The 27,948-nt window shown below is 44.9% G+C and overlaps 2 protein-coding genes and 1 pseudogene across 2 annotated transcripts; all 3 read right to left on the bottom strand.

Moving 5' to 3' along the window:
• Nucleotides 1-879: 879 nt before the first annotated feature.
• LOC136494467 (uncharacterized) lies at nucleotides 880-2,896 on the bottom strand (annotated as a pseudogene).
• Nucleotides 2,897-5,680: 2,784 nt separating this feature from the next.
• Nucleotides 5,681-8,181, bottom strand: LOC136494510 (uncharacterized). Its single transcript, XM_066490666.1, has 5 exons — nucleotides 7,998-8,181; nucleotides 7,850-7,899; nucleotides 6,837-6,957; nucleotides 6,603-6,710; nucleotides 5,681-6,413 (listed from the first exon to the last, which is right to left on the bottom strand). Exons 1-5 carry the CDS (start codon nucleotides 8,179-8,181, stop codon nucleotides 5,794-5,796), a joined length of 1,083 nt encoding a protein of 360 aa, XP_066346763.1. The 3' UTR covers nucleotides 5,681-5,793.
• A 5,168-nt stretch (nucleotides 8,182-13,349) lies between these two features.
• Nucleotides 13,350-17,440, bottom strand: LOC136490702 (uncharacterized). The gene is made up of 2 exons (XM_066486904.1): nucleotides 17,171-17,440; nucleotides 13,350-15,783 (listed from the first exon to the last, which is right to left on the bottom strand). The coding sequence occupies exon 2, from the start codon at nucleotides 15,453-15,455 to the stop codon at nucleotides 13,581-13,583; it is 1,875 nt and encodes a 624-aa protein (XP_066343001.1). The 5' UTR covers nucleotides 15,456-15,783; nucleotides 17,171-17,440; the 3' UTR covers nucleotides 13,350-13,580.
• Nucleotides 17,441-27,948: the final 10,508 nt, after the last annotated feature.

Raw genomic sequence — 27,948 nt, 5'->3', positions numbered from 1 at the left:
GATGGAAGTTGGACGTTTGCATGGCATCACCGACATGGAGATAGAATAAAATGCGTAAGGCAAATATTTGTAAGACATTTTATTTTACCGGTCATGGGTGTGTAGAAAAATGCAAAGCCGGATTTGAACAATATGGGATGACTGTGTCTGTGTATATACTAACGTAGTAACTAAAAATAGTCTACAGCCTAGAATCTAGTTTTTTAATAAAATATATAAAATAAGTTGAATAAAATATGTAATAAGTGAGTTTGAACAATACGATTACAACTAAGAAGATGAAAAGGTTGAAAGCTAAAATAAAATTTGAGATGTAAAAAAAGATGCAACAAAAGCTGATAAAATTTAATCTTTGGTTTCATCTAATAATTAAGTCATGTTAAAGTTCAAAGAGATGCAGTTAAAAGATGAAAATGCAAATTGAGTAATTGGTAAATTTACCATAGCCCAATAGCAATTATAGAGGATCTAAATAAATGGTTATTTTATTAGGAAATGAATAGAAAGAAAGAAAATAAAGATAATCAATTTTAATTTAATGGATCCACAAAACATTTAGTGTTTATATAACATAAAATTCTAGGTGGTCCTAGAACAAGGGGTGATGGGCTAGTAAAACCTAATACAGTTGTATATAGCAATATCAAAGGATCACAATAACCTTGAGTGCTTTTAGCCTTTTAGATGATGAAACAAAAAAAACTGCTTGTTGTAATTAGCAAAGAACAAATTAAGTTCGATTCAAATACCAAGTCTTTGTGGAATAGGAGCAAGGAGCATCATATTTAGCACCGACACTACATTTTGGGTAAGCTGATGTTATTAAAGCTCACTCACTCATATGACACTGCTGATCTGATTTGCTGGTCAAAGAGGGCGTTAGAAGGAAAACTTGAACAGCATGTCATGCTGGTACGCCCCGCCGGGCCTCACAATCTCCGACGGGAAGTTGGGGTGGTGCACGGCGTCCGGGAAGGCCTGCGTCTCCAGGCACACCGTGCCGTACTGCCCGTACACCCAGCCGCCCTTGCCCTTGACGTTGTTGAGCCAGTTGCTGGTGTAGAGCTGCACCCCGGGCTGGTTGGCCCACAGCTCCAACGCCCGCCCAGACGCCGGGTCCCGGAGGTACGCGACCTGCCGGAACCGGAACCGGAACCCGTCCCCGTCCACCGCGTAGTTGATGTCGAACCCGGCCATGCCGGCGCCGGAGACGTGCTTGATGCGGGAGCCCAGGACCGTCGGCGCGCGCAGGTCGTACGGCGTGCCGGAGACGGGGGCGATCTCCCCCGTCGGGATCATGGACGCGTCCACGGGCGTGTACCGCGACGCGAACACCCAGATGAGGTGGCCGAGGGCGTCGCCGCTGCCGTCGCCGGCCAGGTTCCAGTACGCGTGGTTCGCCAGGTTCACCGGCGTCGCCTTGTTCAGCGCCGTCGCGTTCTGCAGCACAGCTGGTACGTCACGTACACGTCTACGGTCCCCCGGGAACCCTGCAAAATAAATCATTATATTACTAGCTGCATCGTTAGCTCTCGTTGTCGTATTGGTACGACGACTGAACTGAATCTATCACCCCGTTGAGAATTCAGACTTCGGATTGATTTCTATCAGCGAGGTCAGCGTGTCACGAAGATTCACGTGAAAGAACACAGGCTCTCATTGGTTTTCACCTTGCTCCCTGTCGAAGCTGTGATAGTAGAGCGTGATGTATGGGGAGTCACCGCCGGGCACGTACTCCTTCACCGTCCAGATGACTCTGTTGAACCCCCTGTGCCCACCTTTGTGATTTTACATGTGGTGGCATCATGATCAAACCAGTGAATCATTGGTCAAATATACATAGCGTGCATGGTGATCCACGCATGAGGTTGAAGAAAGTAAGTGAATTAACAGTGCAAAATTAGTTACCGTGAAGTGTGGTGGTGCCGTCTTTGTTCAGACGGATGGTTTTCCCATCGAGCACGAAGCTGCCGTTGGCGATTCTATTGGCTACTCGTCCGACCACGGTTCCAAAGGCGGAAGAAGCGTCCTGGTCATATAGAGTTAACTTCGTGATATAAAATCTGAATTCTGAAACAACAATGAGATTCGATTTTCGAGCAGTACAAAAAGGATTAACTTAGGCTTCGTTGTGTATTGCGCCCGCTTGCCACTACAGATCATTGCACATATCACAGCGGCACAACATTGGAACCACAAACTGACAAACTAACCCAAGAGGAATACGTAATGTTTTGACATCAATTAACATCTGCTGAAAACAGGAGGTAGAGGAACAAATACACCTATATACTGTTCTATGCCTATATAATTGTCAAAACAGAGATATTTACCTCATACTGTGCAAGCTTGTCATACCCAAGGACGACGTCGGCCAGGTTTCCTACAGCAAGAAAGCATGCCTACTTGTTTACATTACGAGCGCTGTATATCACAATACATTAAGGGCCCGTTCGTTTAGACTTAATCCTGGACGGAACTGTTCCTGGTGCTGCTTTGATGTATAAAATAGAGCTACATTCCTGGCCGGATCAATTCCTGGGCTTGATTCCGTGCTATCCGAACGTGCCCTAAGGGGGCGTTCGGTTAGCCCGTTCCCAGCCTAGAATCATTCCCACGCTATGTAAATTAATGAAGGAACTGTGTGGTTGGGAATTATTCTCATGTAAAAAAAAAAGCCTAATGGTTTCTCTGGAAGCAGTGGAACCATACCTTTAGAGTCAGGCACAATGACAGACATGAGGGTGGCTCCCCAGTTGGTGACCTTGATGGAGAAGTCTCCCTTCTTGTTCTGGAGCTTGTACACCCCAACCGTCTTCCTCGCAGCATCCGTGCCGCTGGCCAATGCTAGGCACAGCAGGAACAAAGAACTGGCGAGCGGTGCAACTCTAGCCATTGGTCAACACTGTTCGCAAACACACAGCAGTGTGCAAGTTTACAAGGGGGAGAAGATATGGCTGGTGGAAGGAACAGGCAGATGTGTACACTTGCAGATGACTAAACACTCTCTTCTATCGAAGTCTTGAGCCTTGAGTAAAATCAGAAGGTCAAAACTCTCCGTTCAGAAGTTGGCATCCAAATACGTGTTTTTTTGTCTAGAGATTTGAGAATTTACTGGTTCATGGCAGCTAGTCTCAAGATCATCCGCACTTTCCAGCTTCTCTCCTCAAGAGTCAATGCATACGGCATCTTTGGTACAGAGGTTCATATAAAACTCAGAGACGCATAGAACCATGCCCGTGGTACCAATAAACTAGGAGTGAACTCGAATGAGAATCGACACCATGCACCCCTACTTTCGACCAATGCATATATTATTCCAACATGAGCAATGAAATAGTAATAGGCTGAAATAATAGGTAAAAGAGAGAGAGAGAGAAAGACGTCTTCTCTTACCATTATTAATTAAAGCATCAAAAGAGGCCTTATTTTAATTCTCACCAGGCATGTTAAAAAAATAATAAATACTAGAAGCTCTCATAATGACCAGAAACATTTGTCCTTTGTTTCGATAAACTCTAATCATTATTGTAAAAAAATATACAGCTTGGCCAGACGTGTTGCTCGACCCACCTAATAAATCCTACTACACAGTTGGATATACCAGAGGGTCACAGAACACTTGATTATTTTTAAAAGATGAAACAAAAACCTGCTTATTCTAATTAACTACAAAAGGCACATACATATCCATATTTCATACTTTAATATTAAGGAGCGACCTTTTTCTTCCACCTCTCACTCACTCCCTCATCCATCCATCACTCATCTTTCGTCTCTCGTTTTGTTGTCCCTCACTCTCACCAGTGGCGGACGATGGATATAAATTGAGGTGTGGCACAACTATATAAATAAAGCTCACATCCCAATTTTATGGTGTGAAGGCATAGAAAAAAATAGTAGAGAAAACTAAGATAGATGCACAAAATCAAGGTATGGCTGAGGCCCTACCTAGTCATATCGAATCCTCCACCACTGACTCTCATCATTCCTGTTTTGATTTTGGACCTACAAAACTTCTATCGACGCTATATCACTCATGCCATGGCTTCGCCACCCGAGCCTATTCACATCACGCTGCACGCGAGTGTGTGGCTTGCCTTCCATCTTTCTTAATTTCACTATAAATACAAACAATTGCCGTCTATTTAACTTGAGTCAATCTCCTATCAAGTCTTATATCAAATTAATTCTTTATTACACTAGCATTTATTATGGGTCATAGAATTTGTTTGATTTAAAGTTTGGCCTAGCGCAATTAAATCTAACTAAAATAGCTAGTTCACTATCATTGGCACAAACACCGCACAACAAATTGCGTGTCTTGTTTTGTGATGTGCGGGTATGTTTGCTTGTTAAGTTAAAATACAACAGCTCGTTCGGCTGCAGGTTGGTCTGTGGCTGTGGCTGTGGGTGTGGCTGCCATAGATTTTGCTGCAGGATTTTATAACTGGCTGCTGCTACTGCCACAGCAAGAAAAGTACCAGCCGAACACGCCGCAGTCTTTGCGAAATGGGAAACGATAGCGCCCGAACGTCCGGACTGGGGCTAGTGTCCGGATAGGAGCTAGCGTCCGGACCCCTGTGTTTGCCTACGCCTCCACGTACGCATTCCGTCTGCTTCATGTGGGGGCCCGTGCCGCTCCGTTTCCCGTGCCTGTGCACGCCCACGCGGGCCACATCTCGATCTATGCTTGCACCGTTTCCTGCGCTTGCCGCTTGCGGCCCCTCCACACCCACGCGCATGCACGCGGGCCCAGCAGCTGCAGCAGGCGGCTACAACAGATTGGTCCCATTGCAACATGTGCAACACCATATCTACTCTTGCAACATCTAGACGAAACACTTCAACATACGTCCAAAACAACTGAAACAGTTGCAACATACGTCTGAAAATACCAAGAAAACATGCGTGTAGCCATTGAAAAAAATATGCAACATCCAGATGAAACACTTGCAACATATGTGTGAAACATATGCAACATCCAGATAAAACACTTGCAACAACATACGTCTGAAACAGCTGAAACATTTGGAACAATACACTTGCAACATACATGTATAGCCATGACAACATATGCAACATCCACACGAAACACTTGCAACATGCATATGAAACACCTGGAGCACTTGAAACATACGCTTGCAACATGTGATTTTAGCACAACATCTTGTTGCTTGGGCAAATCGAGGCTCGTCGACGCGGAGCTTGACACCGGGACCAAGCTCGATGACATAAAGGTCGCCAGTGTGGAACTCATCGGTGGTGTGGATCTAGGGTGGCGCGGAGCTCATCGGCAACACATGGCTCGCCGGCGGCAGCGCACGTAGAGCTCAGGGATGACGCGTGAATGTCGGTGGCACGGAGCTCGCCGGCAACACGGGGCTCTCCGACGGTAGGGCGCGCGGAGCTTTTCGGCGGCGCGCAGAGAGCGGGTGGGGTATGGCCGTGACACACGTGGGGCGGCTTGCTGTGCGAGTTCGAGACAGGGAGGAGATGCACAAGCTCCACGATATCCTTCCTCTTCATGTTGCTTTGAATGGAGAACGGAGGAGAGAGACGAGATAAATCGGAGAGGATAAGTCCAAGTGGCCACTTGATGGAAATATTAGATATTTGTGTGGTGAAAAAATACGTGGATCATGTGAGGCCACGGGCACGGGACGGAGACCAACGTTGGAGCATTAGGGTTGCCAAATACTCCATTTAGCATCGACGCTACATCTTTGTATGCTGAAGTTATTAGAGACGCTCGCTTGAGATGACTGATCTCATCTGCTAATCGAAGTGACCTTAAAAAGAAAACTTGAACAGCATGTCGTGCTGGTACGCCACGCCGGGCCTCACGATCTCCGACGGGAAGTTGGCGTGGTTCACGGCGTCCGGGAAGGCCTGCGTCTCCAGGCACACCGCGCCATACTGCCGGTACACCCTCCCGCCCTTGCCCTTGATGTTCCTGAGCCAGTTGCCGGTGTAGAGCTGCATCCCGGGCTGGTTGGCCCACAGCTTCAACGCCCGCCCAGACGCCGGGTCCTGGAGGTACGCGATCTGCCGGAGCCCGTCGCCGTCCACCGCGTAGTTGATGTCGAACCCGGCCATGCCGGCGCCGGAGACGAGACTGAGGCGTGAGCCCAGAGGCGTCAGCGCGCGCAGGTCGTACGGCGTGCCGGAGACTGGCGCGATCTCCCCCGTTGGGATGAAGGAGCCGTCCACGGGCGTGTACCGCGACGCGAACACCTTGATGAGATGGCCGAGGACGTCGCCGCTGCCGTCGCCGGCCAAGTTCCAGTACGCGTGGTTCACCAGGTTCACCGGGGTCGCCTTGTTCAGCGCCGTCGCGTTCATCCGCGTTCTCAGCTCGTACAGGGTGCCCAGTTGGTACGTCACGTACACGTCTAGGTCCCCCGGGAACCCTGCAAAATTAGTCATTACTTTACTTGCATCGTCATCGCATTTTAAACAAGTAATGTGTATCGTCAGCTTGTTGCACAGCATTGGTAAAACTGAACTGAATCTATCACCCTGTTCAGAGTTCAAATTAACCTCAACTGACTTCTTGGAGTTGCCGTACATATCAGCGAGGTTAGTGTGTTGGTTTTCACCTTCCTCCCCGTCGAAGCTGTGATAGTAGAGCGTGATGTATGGGGAGTCACCGCCGGGCACGTACTCCTTCACCGTCCAAATGACTCTGTTGAACCCCCTGTGACCACCTTTGTGATTTAGGTTGGCAGCATGATCAAACTAGTGAACAATTTGCCATATATGCATCGTGGTTATATTCATGCATGAGGTTGAAGAAAGTAAGATGAATTCCCAATGCAAAGTTTACTAGTTACCGTGAAGTGTGGTGGTGCCGTCTTTGTTCAGACGGATGGTTTTTCCGTCAAGAACGAAGCTGCCATTGGCGATTACATTTGTTACTCGTCCGAACACAGTTCCAAGGGCGGAAGAAGCGTGCTGATTAATCCATAGTTAACTTAGTGAATCCGAATCAAGAACGAGGTTTGGGTTATTAGCAAAAAAAAAAAAAAAAAAAAAAAAAAACTAGGGCTAGTTCCGGGTCTAGAGCTGATCTCGATCAAATGAAAAGAACTATTCATGTGTTTAGTGTGTTCTTCTGATTAGACTAGTGGGTCTCATGGGTTAAACATGTTCATAATCTAACATTTTGCACCAACAGGAGAATTTAGAGTCAGAGCCAATGAAGCTAGTTTTTCTAACATCATCATCTTTCTAGTGATTTCAAGAGAAAAACCGTCTCCTACTACAGTATATAAGATTCCCTAAAAGTCAGAACCGATTTAGGCCCTTTGGTATAGCTCTTTGAACAACTTCAGCGGTGTCTTCTCTATGGTTCCACGTGACGCCTTGCCAAACACTAACTCGAGAAATGACTCTTAGCAAGAGAAGGTCCATAGAAAAGGTGTTGTTTTTGTGCTACATGGGCAAAAGTATCTAAACGTGACTTCTCCGGCTCCTCTGCTTCCTAGGCTAAAGTCAGGTGCCAGCTCCGGTCGCCAAACAAGGCCATGAGGAGAAGCCATCTCAAACGGGACATTAGGCTTTGTTCTAAGTTGCATCGGCTTACCACTACATTTTGTTGGATCTAGATCTTAGAATTAGTTATATAAGCATTTTGTGTCTATCCTTCTATAGTCTTTATGAACAAATAGTACATAGTATTGTATTGTCTAACAGATTGCACATGTGACAATGGCACAACACTGCAACCATAAACTCACCCAGGAGGAATATGCATGTAATGTTTTGGTATTAATTTCTGTTGAAAACAGAGGAACACATATTTACTGCCCTATAATTGTCAAAACACAGATATTTGTGAGCTTACCACATATTTTTCAGGAGTGTCATACCCAAGGACGATGTCGACCAGGTTTCCTACAGCAAGCAAGAAAGTATGCCAACTTGTTTACATTACGAGCGCTGTATATTACCACAAGACGTTAATGGTTTCTTTGGAAGCGGTGGAACCATACCTTTAGAGTCAGGCACAATGACAGACATCAGGGTGGCTCCCCAGTTGGTGACCACGATGGAGAAGTCCCCCTTCTTGTTCTGAAGCTTGTACGCCCCAACCGTCTGCCTCGCTTCATCTGTGCCGCCGGCCAATGCAAGGCACAGCAGAAACGAACAAATGGGGAGCAGTGCAGCTCTAGCCATCGGCAACACTGTTAGCTAGCACAGAGCAGTGTGCAAGTTACAAGGGGGGGAGGGGAGAAGATATGGCTGCTCCAACGAGCAGGCAGATACGTATACATGCAGATGACTAGCCACTCTCTTCTATCCAAGTCTTGAGCCTTAAGTAAAATCAGAAGGTCAAAACTCTCAGTTCACAGGCTGTCGTCCAATGTGATTCTCTCTCTCTTCTCTAGAGATTTGAGAATTACTGGTAGTTTACGACGCTAGTCTTTAGATTACCTATTTAATCATTCCACTTTCCCGCTTCTCTCCTCAACATTCAATGCATATGGCATCTTTGGAGCCAGAGAATCGATATAGAACTCGACGCATGGAAACCATGCTCATGGTACCAATAAACTAGCGGAAATACTGGGTCAGGCCGTCCAATCGTCTGAACGCTCCACCCACCCTCTGCGCCTGTCGCGCACCACCCACCCTTCCGCGCTGCCACCGCCCATGCGCCCCCACCCTACCCTCTGTGCGCCTCCGCCCAGCTCCGCATTGTCGGCGAGCTCCTCGCCGCTAGCGAGCACACCGGTGATCTCCACGCGTCGCCGGCGAGCCTCCATTCACCAAAGCAGCAAGGAGTGTTACGCTGAAAACGCACGTTGCAAATGAATGTATGCTTCAGGTGTTTCAGTCTTTCAGAGGTATGTTGCAGGTGTTTTAAATCGATGTTCCAAAAGTACATCGGGATGTTGCATATGTTGCAATAAGCTATACACCTATGTTTCAAGTATACGTTCCAAATGTTTCATGTGTATCAGACGTATATTGCAAGTGTTTCATCTGGATGTGGCAAAACTAGATTTGAATGTTGCATATACATGAATGTTGCAAGCGTATGTTTCAAGTGTTTTAGGTGTTTCATACGTACGTTGCAGGTTATGTTATAAGTGTTTCATCTGTATGTTGTAAAAGTAGATCTGGTGTTGCACATGTTGCAATTGGACCCACCTGCCGCAACAACCTGCTGCAGCTGCTGGGGCGCCGCCGAGCGGCGCAGACAAGCGCATGATAAACCGAGCGCAGGCTTGGGGGCCCACGCGGTGGGGCGCGCAAAAAACAGATGGCGCGGCCTGCAACTGACGTCGGCCAACCGGTCAAAATAGGTGCACGCATCCATACTTCATCTGTCAGGCTACCGTGTGTTTTGATCACGCCCGCGCGTGGGAATCGACTAGCGCCACGGGTAGCGAGCAACTCTTGCTCGGGAAAAATGGCCAACGAGAATGCCGGATTACCCAGCAGGGAAAAATAGAATACGAGATAGAGAGTCTGTTGAACTGTTTTTTTTTTTTTTTTTTTGCCATAATTGCTAAGCTATAGGGGTTGCTCTCACATCAGCTATAACGGAAATGGTAGAATTTAGAATTCTACACATATGAGTAATATGAGAGAATAAACCGACCGACCTTTGGGTTTGACGAAGAAAATAGTAACATTGTGTCAAGTTGACAATTTGAACATGAATAAACAAGTTCCAGAAGGAACCTAAGTAAGCTATGGTAAGTTCCAAATACTCAGCAAACCTATTTTTGTTTTAGGTTATTACTTTTAGGTGTCAATGGAATGGATCACATCCGTAAACTACAGAAATTGCATAAATTTTCAGTAGCATGATATGTGTACAGTGTACTGCTTCATTCGCAGAAAAATATAGGAGTGTTTTCAGTTTCATGTTTGGTTAGGTAGTTAATGAGAATCCTGCCAACATGTCCAGGTCGCCCGGGAATCCTGCCAACACATGCAAACACGTTCAAAAGTCAGATCATCGGCACCACTGGACAGAAGCTAACCAAAAATCCAAAACTGTTCTAGCAAAAAAATAATAATATGGATGATACTGCAAGATTGTCTTTGTTTTTTTGAAACGAAGATTGTCATTCTTTTAAGAGAGAAGTAGGGGTACAAGGTGGGTTGTCCACGAACCTATTGATAGACTTAATTTTTGTGCATTACCTGATAACCCAACAAGGGTCTCTTAACGCTTTCCATTTCCTCTCAGGGCGTCGCCGTCGGGCACGTACTCCTTCACCGTCCAGACTGCCTTCGTTGAAGCCCCTGTGCCCGCCTGATTAACAAGGACAGCGAGATTAAACTAGCCATCCGATGGATGACAGAGCTTCGTGATCCCTGTTGGCCACACGGCCGGCAAGCGCCCCGAAGTAGGAATAACCATTCTGTTTGTGCAGCGCAGAACACAGCCGTCTTTACACGGAGGGATTCCACTCTAAACTGCCAAAACAGGGACATCTCTGAACTTACCACATACTCCGCAATGGTGTGTTAACCAAGGACGACATCAGCCAAGTTCCCTGCAGCAAGTAAACCAACATTGTGCAGTAACCAAACCTTACGCAAACTGATGCTAAACAAAAGGAATAAGTCAGATCTTTCCACTCCCATGCTGGCATCCAGCGTTTCTTTTCTTTCTAGAGATCTAGTCATAGTTCGTGGCGGCAAATCTCAGACTAGTTGCTCGATCGTAATTTTTTTCACGTCATTCATCGCATGTTGGGCCTTTGGTTCAAAGTTTTTTTTTTTTTGAAGGGCTCAGTAGGGGAATTCCCCCACCTATTTTTTTTTTTGTATTAATGCTTGGAATAAAAGTAGTATAAAATGCACGAGCTGTGCTTTACAAAGAGCTTGCAAAGCCCAAGATAGAAAAAACAAAAACTTCTAAAGCAGATTCTCTAACCATAGACTTAAGGCGCCTGCAAGGCTGGGTTTGGCCTTGATGCAATCCAGGCCAATTTCATTCTTGAAGCTTTCTTTCCAACTGACGAAGGAACAAGGGATAGCATCGAAGATGAGCCGATGAAGTCCAGATGTTTCCCTGAAGAAACTTCTCCCAAAATCAGCTCTTGCTTGTAAGACCATATCCAAGTGGGGTAGATCAAGGTTCCAGTGTATACCAATATAGTTCCAACAGGTAATACTGAAAGGGCACTCAAAAAATAGATGCATACACGTCTCTTCAACACCAGAGCTGCATATGGCACAATTGTAATCATCCAAAGCTTTGTTTTTCCTTCTCAATAGGTTTCTTGTATTAAGTCAGTCCTTGAGAAGGAGCCAAAAGAAGAACTTGTGTTTGCCCAAGTTACCTGAGGACCAAAGCGAGGAGAAAAGTGGAGAGGCTACCTGAGTGCCCTGAAGAAAACAGTATGCCTTTTTGGAGCTGAAGCTTCCTGAGTTCCAATTAAACCTCCAGTTATCTGAAATGTCCTGATCCCAAGCTCTGTCTTCTAGGAGATGCTGAAGCCTCTCAAGTTCTTCAAAATCTTGGACAGAGAGAGGCAGTGTAAAGATTCTGTCAACCTCATTGTCTAGGAAATAACTGATGGAGCATTCCTGTTTCCTGGCAAAGGAAACGTGTCTCTAAGACCGGGGTGACTCCAGCTATCAGACTAGAACAAGACTGAATTGCCTTGATTTGGGTTACAAGTTGCCATGGAGCTGAAATCAGGGAACATCTTGAGAATATCCTTCCACCAAAAGGATCCAACTGGGCACCTTGCATGTGGAGGGGATGTTGGTGTTAGAGTAAAGCTTTGACCAGGTCAGCTTCACCCATGGGATGTCTGCATTACTGTAGAACTTATCCAAGAATTTTAGCAGAAGGGCTTTATTTGGGTTGTGAATATTTAAGTTTCTGTCAACGAGATGAGCACTACACCAGAATCAATCGTATTATCGTAGACCTCTTAAGCTCGGATCTGAGGATCTGCCTCTGGTTGACCCATTTTGGCAAGTGGTGATTAGCTCAAAATATTTTGTTCACTGAGAACTGAGATCTATAAACCAGCAATTGTAGTTAGCAACGCTGCCCAATTTGAATGGGTGGTCTGGTCTTTTAAGCAACAAGATATGTTTTTGGAGTGACGGCAGGGGCGAATCTATGTGTATCCATCGGGGTCAGCTGGCCCGGTAACTTGCCAGAAACTCACTTAAAGTTCTTTAATCCACCTGCAAATTACTCTTTCAAATAGAGAATCAACATGTGTTTGACCCCGTTGTTTAATCTTTGACCCCAATGACATGATATCTTGGATTCGCCCCTGAGTGACGGGGAACATCTCAAAAACTATTCGGACGAGCTAACAAAAGATTAACGAAGAACAACCCTACAAGCCTTCACATTATTGTACGAGATATCACATCCACTACTAATTAATTTATGGCCTTTAGTCTCAAGATGCTCATTTAATCATTTCTTTTTGAACTCACTTTTCAGATCCACTAATAATTTATGGCCGTTAGTCTCAAGATACTCGTTTAATCAATTTTTTTTTGGACTCACTTTTCATTCAAATCCACTAATAATTTATGGCCGTTAATCTCAAGATACTCGTTTAATCATTACTTTTTGGACACACTTTTCATTCCATCTCATCGTTTGTATAGATCTGAGGTGGTGTAAGATGTTAATCGTGTGCAGCTCCTAGATCTATTAAGGGTTTGTATTGTTCAGTTGTGAGCTGCGGAAAAACTCATGTGTTGTGGAAAAGACAGTGAGTTATGTGCTGTGAAAAAACTGAAGTTGTCTGGTTAAAACAACTAAACCTATTCTCTTTATCTCCCTTGAAACAGCTGCTAAACGTCTCTTTTATTTCCATCCATCGGAAAGAAGAAAGCTGGAAGTCAAAAGAAGGGTCCATTGTGCTATGAAAATTGTACTACACAAGAGTCGCTGCTTGGTTCTATCCGTTTAGTTGGCTTTTTGCTTTTGGCTGCAATTCCAAAAGCTGAACCGAACACAGTCTAAGCATGTGGTTAAGGTTGCACCTCTTCTTTACCAAATTCGGCAATCAAAATAAAACATGGACGTGATGAGTTATTGCCGGAATAAGGTTCTCCGGTTAGCATTTTGCATTATTATTCATTATAAAACTATATATAGTACCAAAAAAGAACGACAAGATCAGGAGAGAGGCAGGATTCAGGTATATGGGAATTCATCACCACCGCAAAAAAAAGTCGAATATAACTTAATAACAATGCACAAACACATAAGAACAGAGAACAAATATAACCTGGACCGACATGCTGAAAAATTACAGATTTCAGAAAATTGGCATCCAACACTTTGCAATGGAAAGTCCAGACGAGTTTCTTAAGAATGCGCACAAACAGATAAGAGCAGCATAATAAGTACACGAATTTATTGCAGTACTGACTACAACTGAACCAACAAGCCAAAAAGCGTTCACAACAATTGCCAGTCACCACTTTACAATAGGACTTAACCAGTACATGAATGTTGAAATGTTTATCTAGACAAGAAAAGGCACAATAAGAATTCAATAGGCAGAAACGCGCCCTGTTTATGTACAAACAAACTGACCGAATCTGCAGATGGAAAAGCACTAGCTTCAAAGCTTTTCCACATCGGCATTCCTGAAGCTGCCACCAAGAAGTGACAGGAGGCCACCACCATGGACCCTCCCCTCAGGAACAACATGACCTCCCTCTCTGCCTCCATCTACAGGCTCAGACGACCAAGAAGGCATCATAGAGCGAGGAACCAGCACCTGCGGAGGAATCATTGATTGGCTCCTCACGGTGTCGGAAGCGGTGCTGACACCAGAGGACGAGTGCTCGTTCGTCATGCTGCTTGCTGCGGTGGCAGATGACACCACAATGCCGCTGAAGAGACCTGGTCCAATCATGCTTCCTACATTCTTCACCACCTCTTGTTCTCGCTGCCTGGCCATCAAGGTACCATGTGCCGCACAGAAGCCACTCTTGCCACGGGAGAACTTTTCACAGCCTGTGCTCCAAGTGCACCGCTTTCCTCCACCATGGGCTTTGCAGAGTTCCGTGCTCCCCTGGGCGCTCTTGCCGCAGTTGTCAACCTTGCACCGCTTGCCCCCACCGTGCTTCACACAGTAGTCAGTGCGGCCACGAGCACTTTTGGTGCAGCCAGGCACGGAACAGCGCTTCCCTCCTCCATGTGCCACGCAGTATTCAGTAGCCCCGTGCACACTCTTTGCACAGACACCACCTCCTTCAAACATGCATCGCTTCCCACCACCGTGTGCTTTGCACAGAGGTGTGCTACCCTCAGCGCCTTTCCTGCAACCATTGAAGATGCACCTCTTGCCACCACCATGTCCCTTGCAGTACAATGTGCTGCCCTGTGCCCCCTTGCCACAATCTGGATACTGGCACCGTCGGCCACCGCCATGAGAAATGCACAGTCCAGCCTTCCCCTCGGCACTCCGAATGCAACCTTTAACCGAGCACCTCTTCCCGCCACCGTGCTTGATGCACCGCCCAGACTTACCCCGGGCAGCTTTAGGACAGCCAGGATGTTCACAGCGGCGGCCTCCACCATGAGCAATGCAATAATCTGTTTTTCCTTCTGCACTTTTGGTGCAACCAAGCTCCTCACACCGGTGACCGCCACCGTGGGCTTTGCAGTATGCAGAACTGCTCTCGGCACCTTTATGGCATCCAGGTTTGTGACATCTCTGCCCACCTCCGTGAGCAATACACAATCCTGATGCGCCTCTTGCACCTTTGGAACATCCCTTAAACCTGCATTTCTTAGGATGTCGGGAATGGCTACGTTCTGATGTAGTTGTTGCAGTGACAACATCAGAACTCACACCAAATGAAGACTCGGTCATTGCAGAGGGTTCGGGGCTGAGCTGGAGGTGATGTTGAAGATGCTGAGTGTTGGTGGTGCTGTGCATGAGGTCTAGAGAATCTGGGTTTTCTACTTGTGTCTCGTTGACAATAGAATCGGAGCGGGGAGCAAAGAGTAGGGATGGCATGTAACCACCCATGTTCCTTACAGTAGTAGATGTTGAAGCCTCATCAACGATACCTAAAGAATGGAGTGCTCCAGTCGGTGCTTGCAGATATTGAATTGCTTCCCCACCATCCATCTGAAGTCCAAGCCTCAGCATCCCTGAATCAGTAAATGTGGAACTCTGGCCAGACAACCTCTGATCTTGTTTTGAACCAGTAGACACTGCAGAATAAAAATTCGGCGTTGGGCCCAAACCAAGGACTAACCTGCTGCCATCATCTCTCGCTGCTATGTCATTCATTATCTGTGTATTTCCATTAACATGGCTGCAACTAACCATTGCTGGGTTCAGGCCATCCATACAGAGTGTGCTTTGGCCCATGTTCTCCATTGTGGAGCTTGGCGCTGAGCAACCCACTAAAACAAAGGGGTCATTCATCAGAGCCTCTGACAATGGCGGATGGGGGTTGTCCATGAAGTCGTTATCCATCACAGTTGAGACGCTATAACAATGGCGGAAAAGAATATGAGATAAAACACCAGAGAGCTCAAAGAACAGGGGCCTGATGATATTTCTGCCCAAGCAGCTGAAGGGTTCTTGACGATCTTTCAGACACGGACCGTAGAATAGACGAAATGGAAGAATATCAGCAGGAGTGTAGTACCAAAGCAACCACCACTGACAAACCCTGATGTGTCTGCGCGATCCATAATTATCTTGTTTCTGTAGAATTTATGATCCAAAACTGCACAACTTCCCCAGCACTAAACAATATCTCTGGTGGTTGACATCATGCATAGGCAGGAGCATCCAGATTCTGTGGTTGCACAATCATAAAGTTACAAGAGAAAAAAAATAGTGTCAGATAAGATTCAGATATAAAAATATATAGTAGGCATGATCTTATAAACTAACTATCTAGTAGAATTTGCCAAAGCTCAAGCAAGTAAAAATGCGGTTGTAATGTTTACAAAGCTTAAGGCAATCCAAGGTGACCAACACATGATAGAAGAAATAGTTGAGGGCTGGGACTTTGGAAATAATATTATTTTGAGCTGAACTAAAGCAAGCAAAGTCAGAACCCTGAACCCCATGAGTAAGAGTATTCAACAGATTTTATTTTTTTTGTACACAAAATCGTTTAACAGAGGTAACTAACATGAGTGCAATCTTTCTCGGGCATATCACCAAAGCCCTTGAGATACCTGGAACAATAATTTGCACAAGTGGAATCCTAAGGATTATGGTCTTGGATGCTATCGTGATTCGTGAGTAGCCTAATCCAGAAAGGAGTTTTACCTAGCTCTATCTCAGTGCTCTCTGCCAGGGTTTGATAATGGGGCTGATAATGATAGAATCAGCAAACCGTTGTGCCGTATGCACATACCACATCTTTCTCAAAAAAATTGGAATCACACACACGACAGATTCATCTGAAATAGCAGAGTTCAAGATAGCTAACAAACAATTGAAGCTACCTAGAATTTAGGTTATCAATTCTCCATAAAAAACATATAAAACGAGATTAACCATAAATCCATCAAAACGAAGAGCTAACAGGTTGACTAGTTGTGTTCAAATGACTACTTAAACGATGACCACGCTGAAACTCTTGGGATTTAGGAGCCACTAAAAAGAATCCCCAATAAGATGAACAGAGGGAGGGCTGACAATAGGATTTGGTGGCGAAAACTCAAGAGATGCTTAGCAGTGCCAAGGAACTCTTGACCAGAGAGTACAGCCAGCCGGGAACAAAAGCAGTACGAAGAGGGACGTAAAAGGAATTAAAAAAAGGAAAACAGGCGTCCTTTCTCTATGACTCTATGTAGACATGCTTCAGAGTCCCGTACTGTCCGAATTGCAGAACACCCCAAAAACAGAGGCCGCCTACTCCAGCCTAGGGCCCCTAAATCTCGCAGCTATCGTTCTCCTCGCAGAAGCGTAGAACGAGACGGAACGGACAGAACAGATCTAACAGTCGAATAGCACCACCACCCACCATGAGATGGAACGCGGGGAGGGAATTCCCCAACCACATGAGGTACCCCGAAGAGGGACTCGGCACCTTAATCCGGGAAGCTCTCGTACCCGTGAGGCCGTGACACCCCGGCGTAGTAGCATGCATGCACATCGTGGCCGAAGGAATGAAAGAGAGAAGGGAGGAGGAGGGACAGGGACGAGAGGAGGAGGGAGTAAAGCATCACCTCGCGCGGGGACGGAGGACGGGCGGGCTCACTGCGTTGCGGCCTCGGCGGACGAGGAGAGGGAGGAGGAAATCGCCGTGAGGAGGAGAGGGAGAGACGGAGTAGTGTTTTGTTTCGGTGGACTGCCTGCGGGCGGCGGCCTGCCTCCTGTATTCTGAATTTCTGATGAACAGAGCAGGAGGGGGACCACGAAGTCTCTCCGCTCCGCTTCTCGGTACAGATGATGGAATTGGAATGCAGCTGAGACGAAACGAGGCGAGATTGGTAGGGTAGGGTAGGGTAGGGTTCCTCCAATCCTTCTCGGCGCGGGTGGGGTGGGACGGCGGAACGGGTGGATGACGACGGGGTTACCTGGCAAGCCTGCTGGCGGGCGGCTGGCTCGGCTTCGCGGCATCAACGGCTGGCTTGGCAAGCCAAGCGGCGCCCAGCTGTGAGCCTGTGACTGCGAGCACCAATTTTTTATTATTATCGCTTTTTGGTTTTGACCGGGTGCCGGTTTAGTTTCCTAAAATTTTGTAAAATTTTTCAAGATTCCTAGTTACATCGAATCTTTGGACGCATGCATGAAGTATTAAATATAAATAAAAAATAAAACTAATTACATAGTTTAGACGAAATTCACGAGACGAATCTTTTAAGCATAATTAGACTATGATTGAGCACTAATTACCAAATAACAACAAAAGTGCTACAATACCATTTTCTAAAAAATTTCGCCAACTAAAGAAGGCTTTGGCTTCATGCTCTGACAACAGAGCGACAGACTGCTAGCTCGCCTCGTCTACGCCCGGAAAAATACTGCTCAACGAAAAGAATATATATATATACAATTCTAACACGATACCAATTAAAATATTTCAAAATAAAAAAGATATCGATATTTATTATATTACTAACAAATGTGTCCGTACGTTACAACGGAAGTCAATACGTATAATAATAGGACTACGCATCATCGCTAGATGCGAGTTGTTCTAACTCGTATGAAGTTAGTTATTTATCGACGTATCAAGAATTGGTCTTTCTTTATATGTGGTGACTATTTTGGATATTGCGCTACATAGAGATAATTTTATTTGGGCTAGATTGGACAACAAATATCGTAAGACCTTAACTCGTTGTTTGATAAGTTGGACCATCACTATGAGAAGTTTTATTACTAATCAATTAAAAATACATCACTAACTTAGTGATAGGAATCTTTGCTTCTTAGGAAAGAGTTAAGGTCTTTGTTTTTGACACTTATTATTTTTGTTGGAATGGGATAAAAATGGTTCAAAAATCGTGAAAAACAAAACTGAAAAATTGACATGTATGACCATAAAGAAACAAAATAAAAAATCGACCTTGATGGAAAACAACAGCGGGAGAGTAAAACGAACATGAGTTCGATCGAAAAAATGGCCTGCTGAGAGAGTAAATCGGACGTGAGTCCGTTCAGGATTCTGCCCAAATGAAGAAGAAAAAAGGACGACATAAGTTAACACTCCGAAAAATCGTCCATGGAGCCTCAGAAAAATACAAAGGGGAAAATCATCGGAGTCAAATTAGACGGACAACCGAAGATGAAGAACTTGTTTTTTGCTCTTAATTAATAGGCGTGGAACTGGTCGCAAAAGCTTTTTTTTACTAACTGGATGCAAAAGCTAAATCATGAGCTGTTGCACGCGATGACGAAGATCAATTCCCGTGATCATAAAAAATAGCTTTGTCTAATTTATATTTGCTTACTTTCTACTTTTATTTTATTTTCTATTTTTATTTCGAGTAGGATTCCTATTCGATCAGGCTATGCTAGGCAAGAAGCCTCGTATGACAGAAGGAGTCTATTTAGATTAGGATTCCTATTCAAGTTACCTTAAGGAACCCCAATATTCATATAATAAAATAGTAGGGGTGTAGATGTGTTTGGTACGGTTTCTCACAAAGTTAGTTAAGGAAGGACCGGACGAAAAAATAGGTGGAGAGAAATTTTGTCTCTTTAATATTAGGTATAGAAATAGGAATATTAGATTTATTACAAGATATATTTTTATAGTATATCTATTTGGTGTTATAAGCATTACTATTTTTAGGTATATATATTTGATCAGCTTTGGACACCTTTTTAATAAAGGACACATATATAATTGTATTTTTTTACGGACCTAGTACATCCATCAAAAAGAGTATATCTCTTGTTTTTTATAAGTCAAAACAAGTTTAAATTTGATCAAGTATATAAAAAAGTTAATCTTTATAATATTATAAATTAGTATCATTAGCTTAGTAACAAAATATATTTTCATAGTAATCGATTAGAGACATTAATGTTTATATACTATTTTCTACAAATTGATTCAGACTTTGATTTTTTCCCCTTGGTTAAAATCTGGAATTGAACTTTTGTTTAGGACGGACAGAGTACTCCCTTCATACAAAAAATGCAAATGGTTCCAAATATAATGACACTTATTTGATGTCAAAGTCAAAATATAGTATCAATAATTATGGTTCCAAATAAGTATACTACAAAATATATTCATGATCAATATAATCACACTTATTTGATGTCATACATTTTAGCATTTCTGTGAAAAAGATAGTCCAAATAGAGATTAATTGACTTGGCACTGTAGCTAAAAATGCACTCATTTTGGAATACAGGGAGTACTACCTCCAACCTAAAAAAGTATGTAATTCTAGTTCCCTTTTGATCAAATTTGAAGACATTTAACTATAGCACTAAATAAGTATACTATTAAAATATAACTAATATATAATTTAATGATACTTATTTGGTAACATTGATCGGGGTAGAGTTTTTATGTATACGGTTGATTTAGGCCTTTTACATTGTAGTAATGAAAATAGTTAGAGGCTACTGTCACAAGGTCCACTTACATGGACTACCCCATCTATATAAATTGCTCTTGCCGGCCATTCCCATAGAAGAGTTTTATAGTATTCTCTCTAAGATTATAGAATGCAATAAAACATGGATAAAATAATTACTCTTAATGTATATTTTTTATTTTTTATTTCATGGACATTTAATTATATGGCTTATTTAGAGTTGTAATTGAGCTAAGAGAGTTTCATCTATATGCTCTTCTTAAAAATGTTGTGTCGTTATCACGTCATAAAAAATGCTTACTATCTTTGTCTCCAAAAAAGTGTCATTTTCACTTTTCGATGAGTCAATAAGTCTTAAGTTTGACCAATTATACACAAAAAGTACCAATATTTATGTGGTGTAACAAGTATCATGAGATGAATTATGGGATATATTTTATATTAAATCTATTTAGATATATAAGTGTTGATGATATTTTTTATAAATCTAGTTAAGTTTAAGAAAGTTTGACATAGTCCAAACCTAGGATGACACTCTTTCAGAGATAGAGGTGTATGTATATTAACCTAATAAATCAACTCTCATATAAAACCCACGTTGACATTAATGTAGATTTAGTCAAACTTAAAGTTTACGTAACAAGTGGAAGCAAAGGGCTTGTTAGCTGGTTTTGCAGCCACTAATGTTGCTGCTTCATTAGCTAAATGTCACAAATCACTGTGCTAACAGCCGGGGACAACTGCTTTCACAAGCAGCTGGACAAACCGAAAATTTGATTTCCATTCCACGGGTAACTCGGTGACAATGAGGTACCTGAGGTTAAAAAAAATATACACGTCACTCCCTCTGTTGTGGGGTCTATTGACCCGTATACTGAACTAGTAGTACTGATTTTCACTTTCGAGCGTAAAAATTCTTGAGCTCCAAGCTCCTACTACAGTCCTACGATGCACATCCCGGATACGACACTCAGAACGGCAGCAGATCTGAGATCTGCGCGAAGTTTTTAGGCCGCCTGTGTTTGTCAGTGGGGGGTGACCCCATCCCCTTCGCTTTCGCCAAAAAGCTAGTGTCGGTCTCGGTGGCAGCGCACGGACCACCCTCCGCCGTGGCGACATGGCCAAGCTACGGTCCTCCGGCTCCGGTCGTACACAAGTTGGTCCCCTCGCGGGGCCCGGCCGTGCACATGCGTGCGTGCGGCCGGCCGTCGCCGCGGCGCATGGGCGGATGAGCGAGCGCCTGAGCCGCGCCCGTGAGCCGTGAGCTCGTTTTTGCCGCACAGGCACAGCAACACTGCCGCCCTTCACGGCTTCACCTGGCTTGGGGCCTCGCTCTCGCTCGCCCAGTCTCCTGCACCGTCCGTTTGGGATTTGCCCCGCTTGGGGGGAGGGAAGGGCGGGCCGGGGCACACTTGTCGCCGTCCCACGGGTACGGGCCGCAGCTCCGACTTTTTTTACGCTGCCGTTCGCGCGCCCGAGACGCGCCTCCCGCGGTGGAGATGCCCCCGCTTCCCCTGCGCCCTCCCGCCGCCTTCCAGACCGCCAGGTAGGCCCGACAAGTCTTTCGGGCCCAACCGTCATCCGCCTCCGACTGAATCTGGCGGTGCGTATTGATTTCGAGGTGGCCTCGGCTGTCCCGGGGACCCCCCACGCGCCCGACGACGCCCGTCCTCTACGAGGACGACACGTAGTGCGCCTCCATTCGTGACAGTCTGGTGGGCTGCGGCAAGGTGACGTCGGCGGCCGTGTGGCGCGAGCGACCACGGGGGCCGCCGGCCGCGCGCGCGGACGCAGCGCAGAACCACAGCCACAGGTGACAGGCCGGCCGGTGGGCGCCGGGCACGTCGCCGAAAACCGTGGAGCCGCGGAGTTAGGTGGTACAGTACGCTAGCAACATGCTAGCAGAAGCACGACGTCGATGTTTTTGTAGTTTTGCCAAAGCGAATTCGTGTTGGTAACTGCTAACGCTTAGAAGTAGTATATACTGCTCTCGACCACTCGAACCAAGACGAATGGATTTGTTGAGATGGAGGGCGGAGATGAGAGAGGGGGGTCGGTAGCCTCGTGCAAGAGCCAATCGCGCAGCGCGTCTTGCCCCTCGCGTCGACGATGCGTTCGTCACGCGGGAAAGGTTGTTAAGGTCTTGATGCGTATGCAGTGACGGATGCAGAATAAAAGTGAAAGGACTGGTCTCTTTTTCTTCCTCTTTCTCTCTATTTTTCTTCTTTCTTCCCCCTCTTCTTCTCCATCACCCTCTTCATTTTTCACTTATGCACCAGCTGTACGGGGGCGGAGCCCCCAGTCCCCCCTATGGATCTACCCATGTGCGTATGTATTCATCCCAATCCACATATATTGAAGTAGATTGAAGTGAAATTAAACTAAGTTTCATTCTATTCCACTCAACACATTTGAATTAAAATAAATATACGTACATCAAACAAGGCCTAGCGTGGAGATCTTGCACGTTTGGTCCCCGAGATACCACCTGCTTGCGTCCCGGATGAGAACTCTACACTATGCACGCGAGGAAACCTGATCTGCTAAAAAACGTGCCATGTCAGTTGTCACCCACTTCAACACTATCACTAATTAATAGTGTGCACTGTTGGGTAATAAAGTAGAAGTAGCAGCAAGAGCGCAGCAGGTTTTATACTCTTTTAGAGGAAAACAACAACATCTGACATCTGGTGGCGTGCCATGTGCCAAACATCACAAAACAAGATGAATAGTTGCTAATACCCTCTTTTCCAAGTAAAGGTGAGACGTGAGATGTATTTTTCGAGTGAAATGCATTGTGAGTCTCTATTTTTTTTTTCTATTCTCATTTGGGTCTATGAACTATTGAAGAGATTAGTTGTGTCCTTCAACTTGACAACTTTTCAAGTAGTTAATTCGAAGTATAAATTCAGGTCCATGATTAGATCCAGTGAACTTAGAATGAACAAAAGTTGAAGAATCTATATAATCGGTGTGAGAGTTCATGGTTCTATATGAGAATGCAGAAAAAGTTTAAGGACCTACAATGTATTTCGCTCTTTCTTATAAGGACCTAAATATATATATACAAAGCTTTGAAGCTGGATTGGGAATTTATTTTCCGAATTACAACCCGTAGCTTCCTAGCTACAAGGACAAAATCAAAACAGAAAGTCATATAAAGATGCTCGTAAACAGTGATACAACACAACATCTATATATGCAAATACATGTGATGTTTTTTCGAGGGCGCTCGGCTAAAAGAGAGAGAAATGGCCACAACAAAGACATCGAGAGGTTCTCATTCACGCACTCCGATAATATAGTCGTCATTCTCTTTGACCGGCATGTGTCTTCAAGGAACTAAAATCTTAGCCCATAGACATAATGTTGGTTCACCTGGCTCAAGAAATTGGCTTCACATCCACCGGTGTCAAATATGGACCAAATTCGATGAATTTTGGAGGTCAACCCAAACACCTAGAGTGCTTTACAACTTTCATTTCCATAGAATATGGGCGATGTAATTTTTTTTGCCCCCTGTTTACTTTTAGAATTGCTTTTTTAATGTGGAATCTTTTAGTAAACTTTGGTTATGTTGGAATGGTGTGTGTTATTGTCTCGAATAATTTAGACTGAATTTTAAGAGTATTATTAAAAAATTGTTCCCGTGAGAGAAAAAAAAAGTGAGATCCTACTCAATGCCACCAAACACCGCCACTAGTAGCAAAATGGGAAGGTGCAAATAGTAGGCCTGAGACCCAAGAACCTTCGCGATCCACCAAAACCGCGTTAGCGTCGCCGCGCACATCCTCCTGCGGCGTTCAGATCAGAGAACATTAAGCAAATCAGATAATCGTACTCTTCTGTTCAGCTGCAAATCAGGCCAATCGTTCGGCCAGACGGCCTTTTATTCCGCGACAAATTAATTCGCCGAGATCCACCAGAGAGCACCGGTGCAGCAAGCAAGCTACTCCTACCACGACGACGACGACGACCGACGAATCAACCAATCTTTGCAGCCAATGGCGTCAGGTCAAACTTGTGTAGCGGGGCCCCAAGAGATAAAACTAGCGGTCTACCGTGGACTAGAGGGCCTGTTTGGTTGCATCCTCGAATTCCTATCACATCGAATGTTTGATATATGTATGGAGTATTAAATATAGACTTAATTATGAAATTAATTGCACATCCTGCGATTAATTTACGAGACGAATCTTTTAAGCCTAATTAGCCCATGATTTGACAACGCGGTGCTACAGTAACCATGTGCTGATGACAGATTAATTAGATTTAAAAAATCATCTCGTGAATTAGCCTCTATCTATGTAATTGGTTTTGTAATTAATCTATATTTAATACTCTTTATTAATATTTAAATATTTGATGTGACATAAATTTTAGAAATGACTAAAGAACCCAGCATCCGAGAATCCTGCCTCTAAAGAAACGAGGGAAAAGAAATGGGAGGAGTCCTGGGCTGGCTCGTAACTCCCAAGTATTGGTGCGTCCTGCATTGCCATTGATTGCTTAGCTCGTCGTCGTCGGTGATGTCACTCGTCAGCTCTGCATCTGCTATGCCACCACATGAAAAGATGCCCGGAGAGAATTCACTCGTTAGCCACTAAAAATTATACCACTTTTTTCGTTGCCATCAAAATTTTCAAAATTCACTCACTGCCATCAAATAATTTTTGAGTTTCTCTGGTTGCCACTTATGTTAAAACCTATTAGATTATAGTCACTGACAGCTGGGCCCACCGTTTCCCTATGTTACAGTCACGTGACCCCGTCCTGTCGTTGTGCGCTCGAAGCCACAGCACAACGCGATGGCCGGGCCGACGCCGATCTACTCCGCGATCATGTCCCACACCGCCGCCTTCCTCGTGGAGCTCGTCACCGACCCGCTCCTCCGGCGGCACCTCCTCTAGACGGCCGTGGACGGCTGCCACGCTACAGGCGCTGTCCCTTGTGTCGGACGCGCCAGTCTTAGGCTCGCCGTCCACTGCGAGCCGCTGCCGACTGCACCGAGCCCATCCTTCACGCGACGTCTGCGGCACTGGACTGAGCTGCTCGAGCCCCGACAGTCTCTCCCTCAAGCAGCACTGCCGACCTCGCCACGCCCCTGCCTCCACCTCGCCGCGCCCATGCCTCCACTTGGCTGCCCGCCTCCGCTTCTCCCCACCACGGTTGTCCTAGGCCGCCGCACCATACCCCGCTGCCCCGCACCCTTCCTCTTGCGCCTCGTCGATAGCACTCGTCGCGTGCGGTCCGGCTCGCGGTCCTGGTCGGAGCTCGCGGACCGCTCTGCTCTCCCGCCCGGATTTCCTCCCCTATTTCCGCGTCAACCACGCCGTCGTGGCTGCGCTGTCCCTGGCCGCGACGCTCCTCGCGCACCCGTTCCCCCTGGGCGCGCTCCTGGGTCCTGGCGTTGCTCGCCGCCTGGTGCCTCCTCTACGTGTTCGCCTCGCCGACGCAGCCCCCGTTGCCGAACCTTCTTCGACCGCGAGGTGCTGGTCTTGAAGGTGTGGAGTTGCCGTTTGTTGTTGGTGCTCCTCTTGCTAAAGGAAATATGGAAAGACGAAGAAAACTCAGGTTGAAAGGATGTCTTGTGGCCATAAGAAGAAAGGTGCTAAAGATGTAGAAGGTGACAATGCTACTGCTCCAAATAATGATATTGCGCCAACTAATGCTAAAGAGAAGAAAATGATTAGAGGTCCAATGACGTGTAAGAAATGCGGTGAAAAGGGTCACAGGCAAGCTAGTTCAAGTGTCCACTCAACGGGACAAAGAAAAAGAGGCAAGTCCTTTTTTTTATTGCAACCTTGGAATCACCGTGTCATTACAAATATTACTTTTTTAACTTGTAGAAAGAGACAGTAGCCTAGAAAGAACGTTACAAAAGAGAATCTAGATAGGCTTAGCACCCACAAAGGCTAACAAGAGAACAAATACTATGAGATAGTCCAGAAGGATAACGAGAAGGTACAAAATAGTAACACATTTAACCTGTCATTTTACTCTAAACAAATAAAAAGATTTGTCTAATTATCATTACACACATTTGTGCAGTCGTCTTGCTTTTTTACTGGGAGAGGACAGTTCTTCACAGACCTCAACCACTACTCCTATGAGGATACCTACTGCACTCGCACCAAAGAAGATGACTCCAAAGAGAAAGCTATGTATTGGATGAATGATATTTTGCAAGATGTGGTCACTTTTATTTGATATGAGATGAACTCATCTAGGTTTAATATATGTGTCCGTGAGATGAACTCCTTTAGTCTAATGTGAGATGACCTTGTGTGATACGCATAAATTTGTTTATTCTATTATACTGGATATGTGGACATCTAGTGTATCTGTCCAGGCACATGTAGACATGCAGTCACACACAGGCAGCCAGCGCCCAGGCCTGCAGCGGTGACCAGCGCTGCCTAAGTGCCCAGCAGATGTGGATGTTACGTGAAATTAGCGTCTCAATTAGTACAATGATACTTTTGTCCAGATTTTAGGAGAAATAAAGAGAGAAAGAGAAAAGGTAAAATTATAAAGAAAACAAGAAGCAATTGTTTTGGGTGCTATTTTTACAAAAACAATATTTCGGATGCTAGCAGGGACGTAGCCAGCGGTGGGGCTAGAGGGGCTTCAGCCCCCCTACCCATCTTGAGTACAGTGGAGTTTTCCTAAGTCCCTCCTTAAAATTTTATGCATACATGTATTAGGTAGGAGGGACTAAGATTAAGAGAAGATAAAAAAACCTCTATTCTTTTGTTCAGTCCCTCATAAATTTTTTTCTGGCTTCGTCACTAGGATGCTAGTTTTGCGAAGCGCATTGTTTAGGCAGCTAAAAATGCAATTTTCTCCATGGTTAAGGCCTCGTTCTGTTTTACGGAAATCATTCCTAGCCGCACAAATCATTCGTAAATTTGTACTAGCCAGAAACTTTTCCGCGCCGTTCCCGGCCTGTTCCAACGTAACCGAACAGGGCCTAAGCGAGAAATGGAAGAACATAACGCAACTTAGAAACACAGGGCCTGAAGGCCGCATGGGTTCAGAATTACTAGTTGGGCCTGAACTAGGCCTAAAACAGCTCCTCCAACATGTCTGTTTCGTACTCGGCCCGGCGGCCGTTCTTGACTGGCCGAAATGAATCAGGTTTCCACTCGCCTCATTTCCATGTCGAAAAAAGTTCATGTGACGTCCCTCAGGGGCCCAACTATTCCACAAGTCCGATTTATCTCCTTCAATAAAAAAACTAGATTTTTTAGTCTGTTTTATAACTTTTAAAATTGTCTGATTTACCCCTTGCACGACTTTAAAAGCGGTTATAGCTGTTGTGATGTTAGCCGTCCTACGTGTCACCGCGTCAACTACGAGGAAGAGGAAGGTAAATTGAACTTTTACAATAGTTAGTGGATCAATTGAACTTTATCAAAAAAAATTAGAGTGTCCAATTATTTTTCTAGAAAAATATGAATTTAAAAACACTAGAATCTGATTTCACCTTAGTAAAATAATAGAAATTTGTTTTAACTCGGTTTTATATTTTTTATAAAATCATGCTCCATGTTTTTGTTTTTGCTTAGAATTATTTGAATCTTATAAGAGCATGTAATTCGCCCATGGTACTTGTTAAGATTAAATAAATTGTGATCAATTAGTTAAACCCGTCATTAACAACGGTTAATGATGGTTTACTGTAGAGACAACTTTAGATCTTGTAGAGACACCTTTTCATCAACAGACAACTGCCCATTGGGCTTGTATAAATATTTGTACACTATTCATCAATCAATAGACAATCATTTTTTATCCATCGTCATTTTTCTTTCAACACGTTATCCACACACTCACCACTGACACTGAGAGGCAAGAAAGGAAGGAAAGGGACTTCATCGTAGACTTCGTCGGCGTTGAAGTAACCCAAGGTAGAAGATGGTGGAGTCCGCCATCCACCG

This window comes from Miscanthus floridulus, chromosome 11 (assembly GCF_019320115.1).
Source record: "Miscanthus floridulus cultivar M001 chromosome 11, ASM1932011v1, whole genome shotgun sequence".
Taxonomy (NCBI): Eukaryota; Viridiplantae; Streptophyta; class Magnoliopsida; order Poales; family Poaceae; genus Miscanthus; species Miscanthus floridulus.
The sequence above is the reverse complement of the archived record's forward strand: the minus strand, read 5'-3'. Positions and strand labels throughout refer to the sequence as shown.

Coding starts and splice junctions, on each gene's coding strand:
- LOC136494510 (XM_066490666.1), bottom strand. CDS start 8,181: ATGGCTAGAGCTGCACTGCTCCCCATTTGTTCGTTTCTGCTGTGCCTT. Junction 7,900..7,997: donor CATTGTGCCTGACTCTAAAG/GTATGGTTCCAC, acceptor TGCTTGCTGTAG/GAAACCTGGTCGACATCGTC. Junction 6,414..6,602: donor CAGCTTCGACGGGGAGGAAG/GTGAAAACCAAC, acceptor CTAATTTTGCAG/GGTTCCCGGGGGACCTAGAC.
- LOC136490702 (XM_066486904.1), bottom strand. CDS start 15,455: ATGGATAACGACTTCATGGACAACCCCCATCCGCCATTGTCAGAGGCT.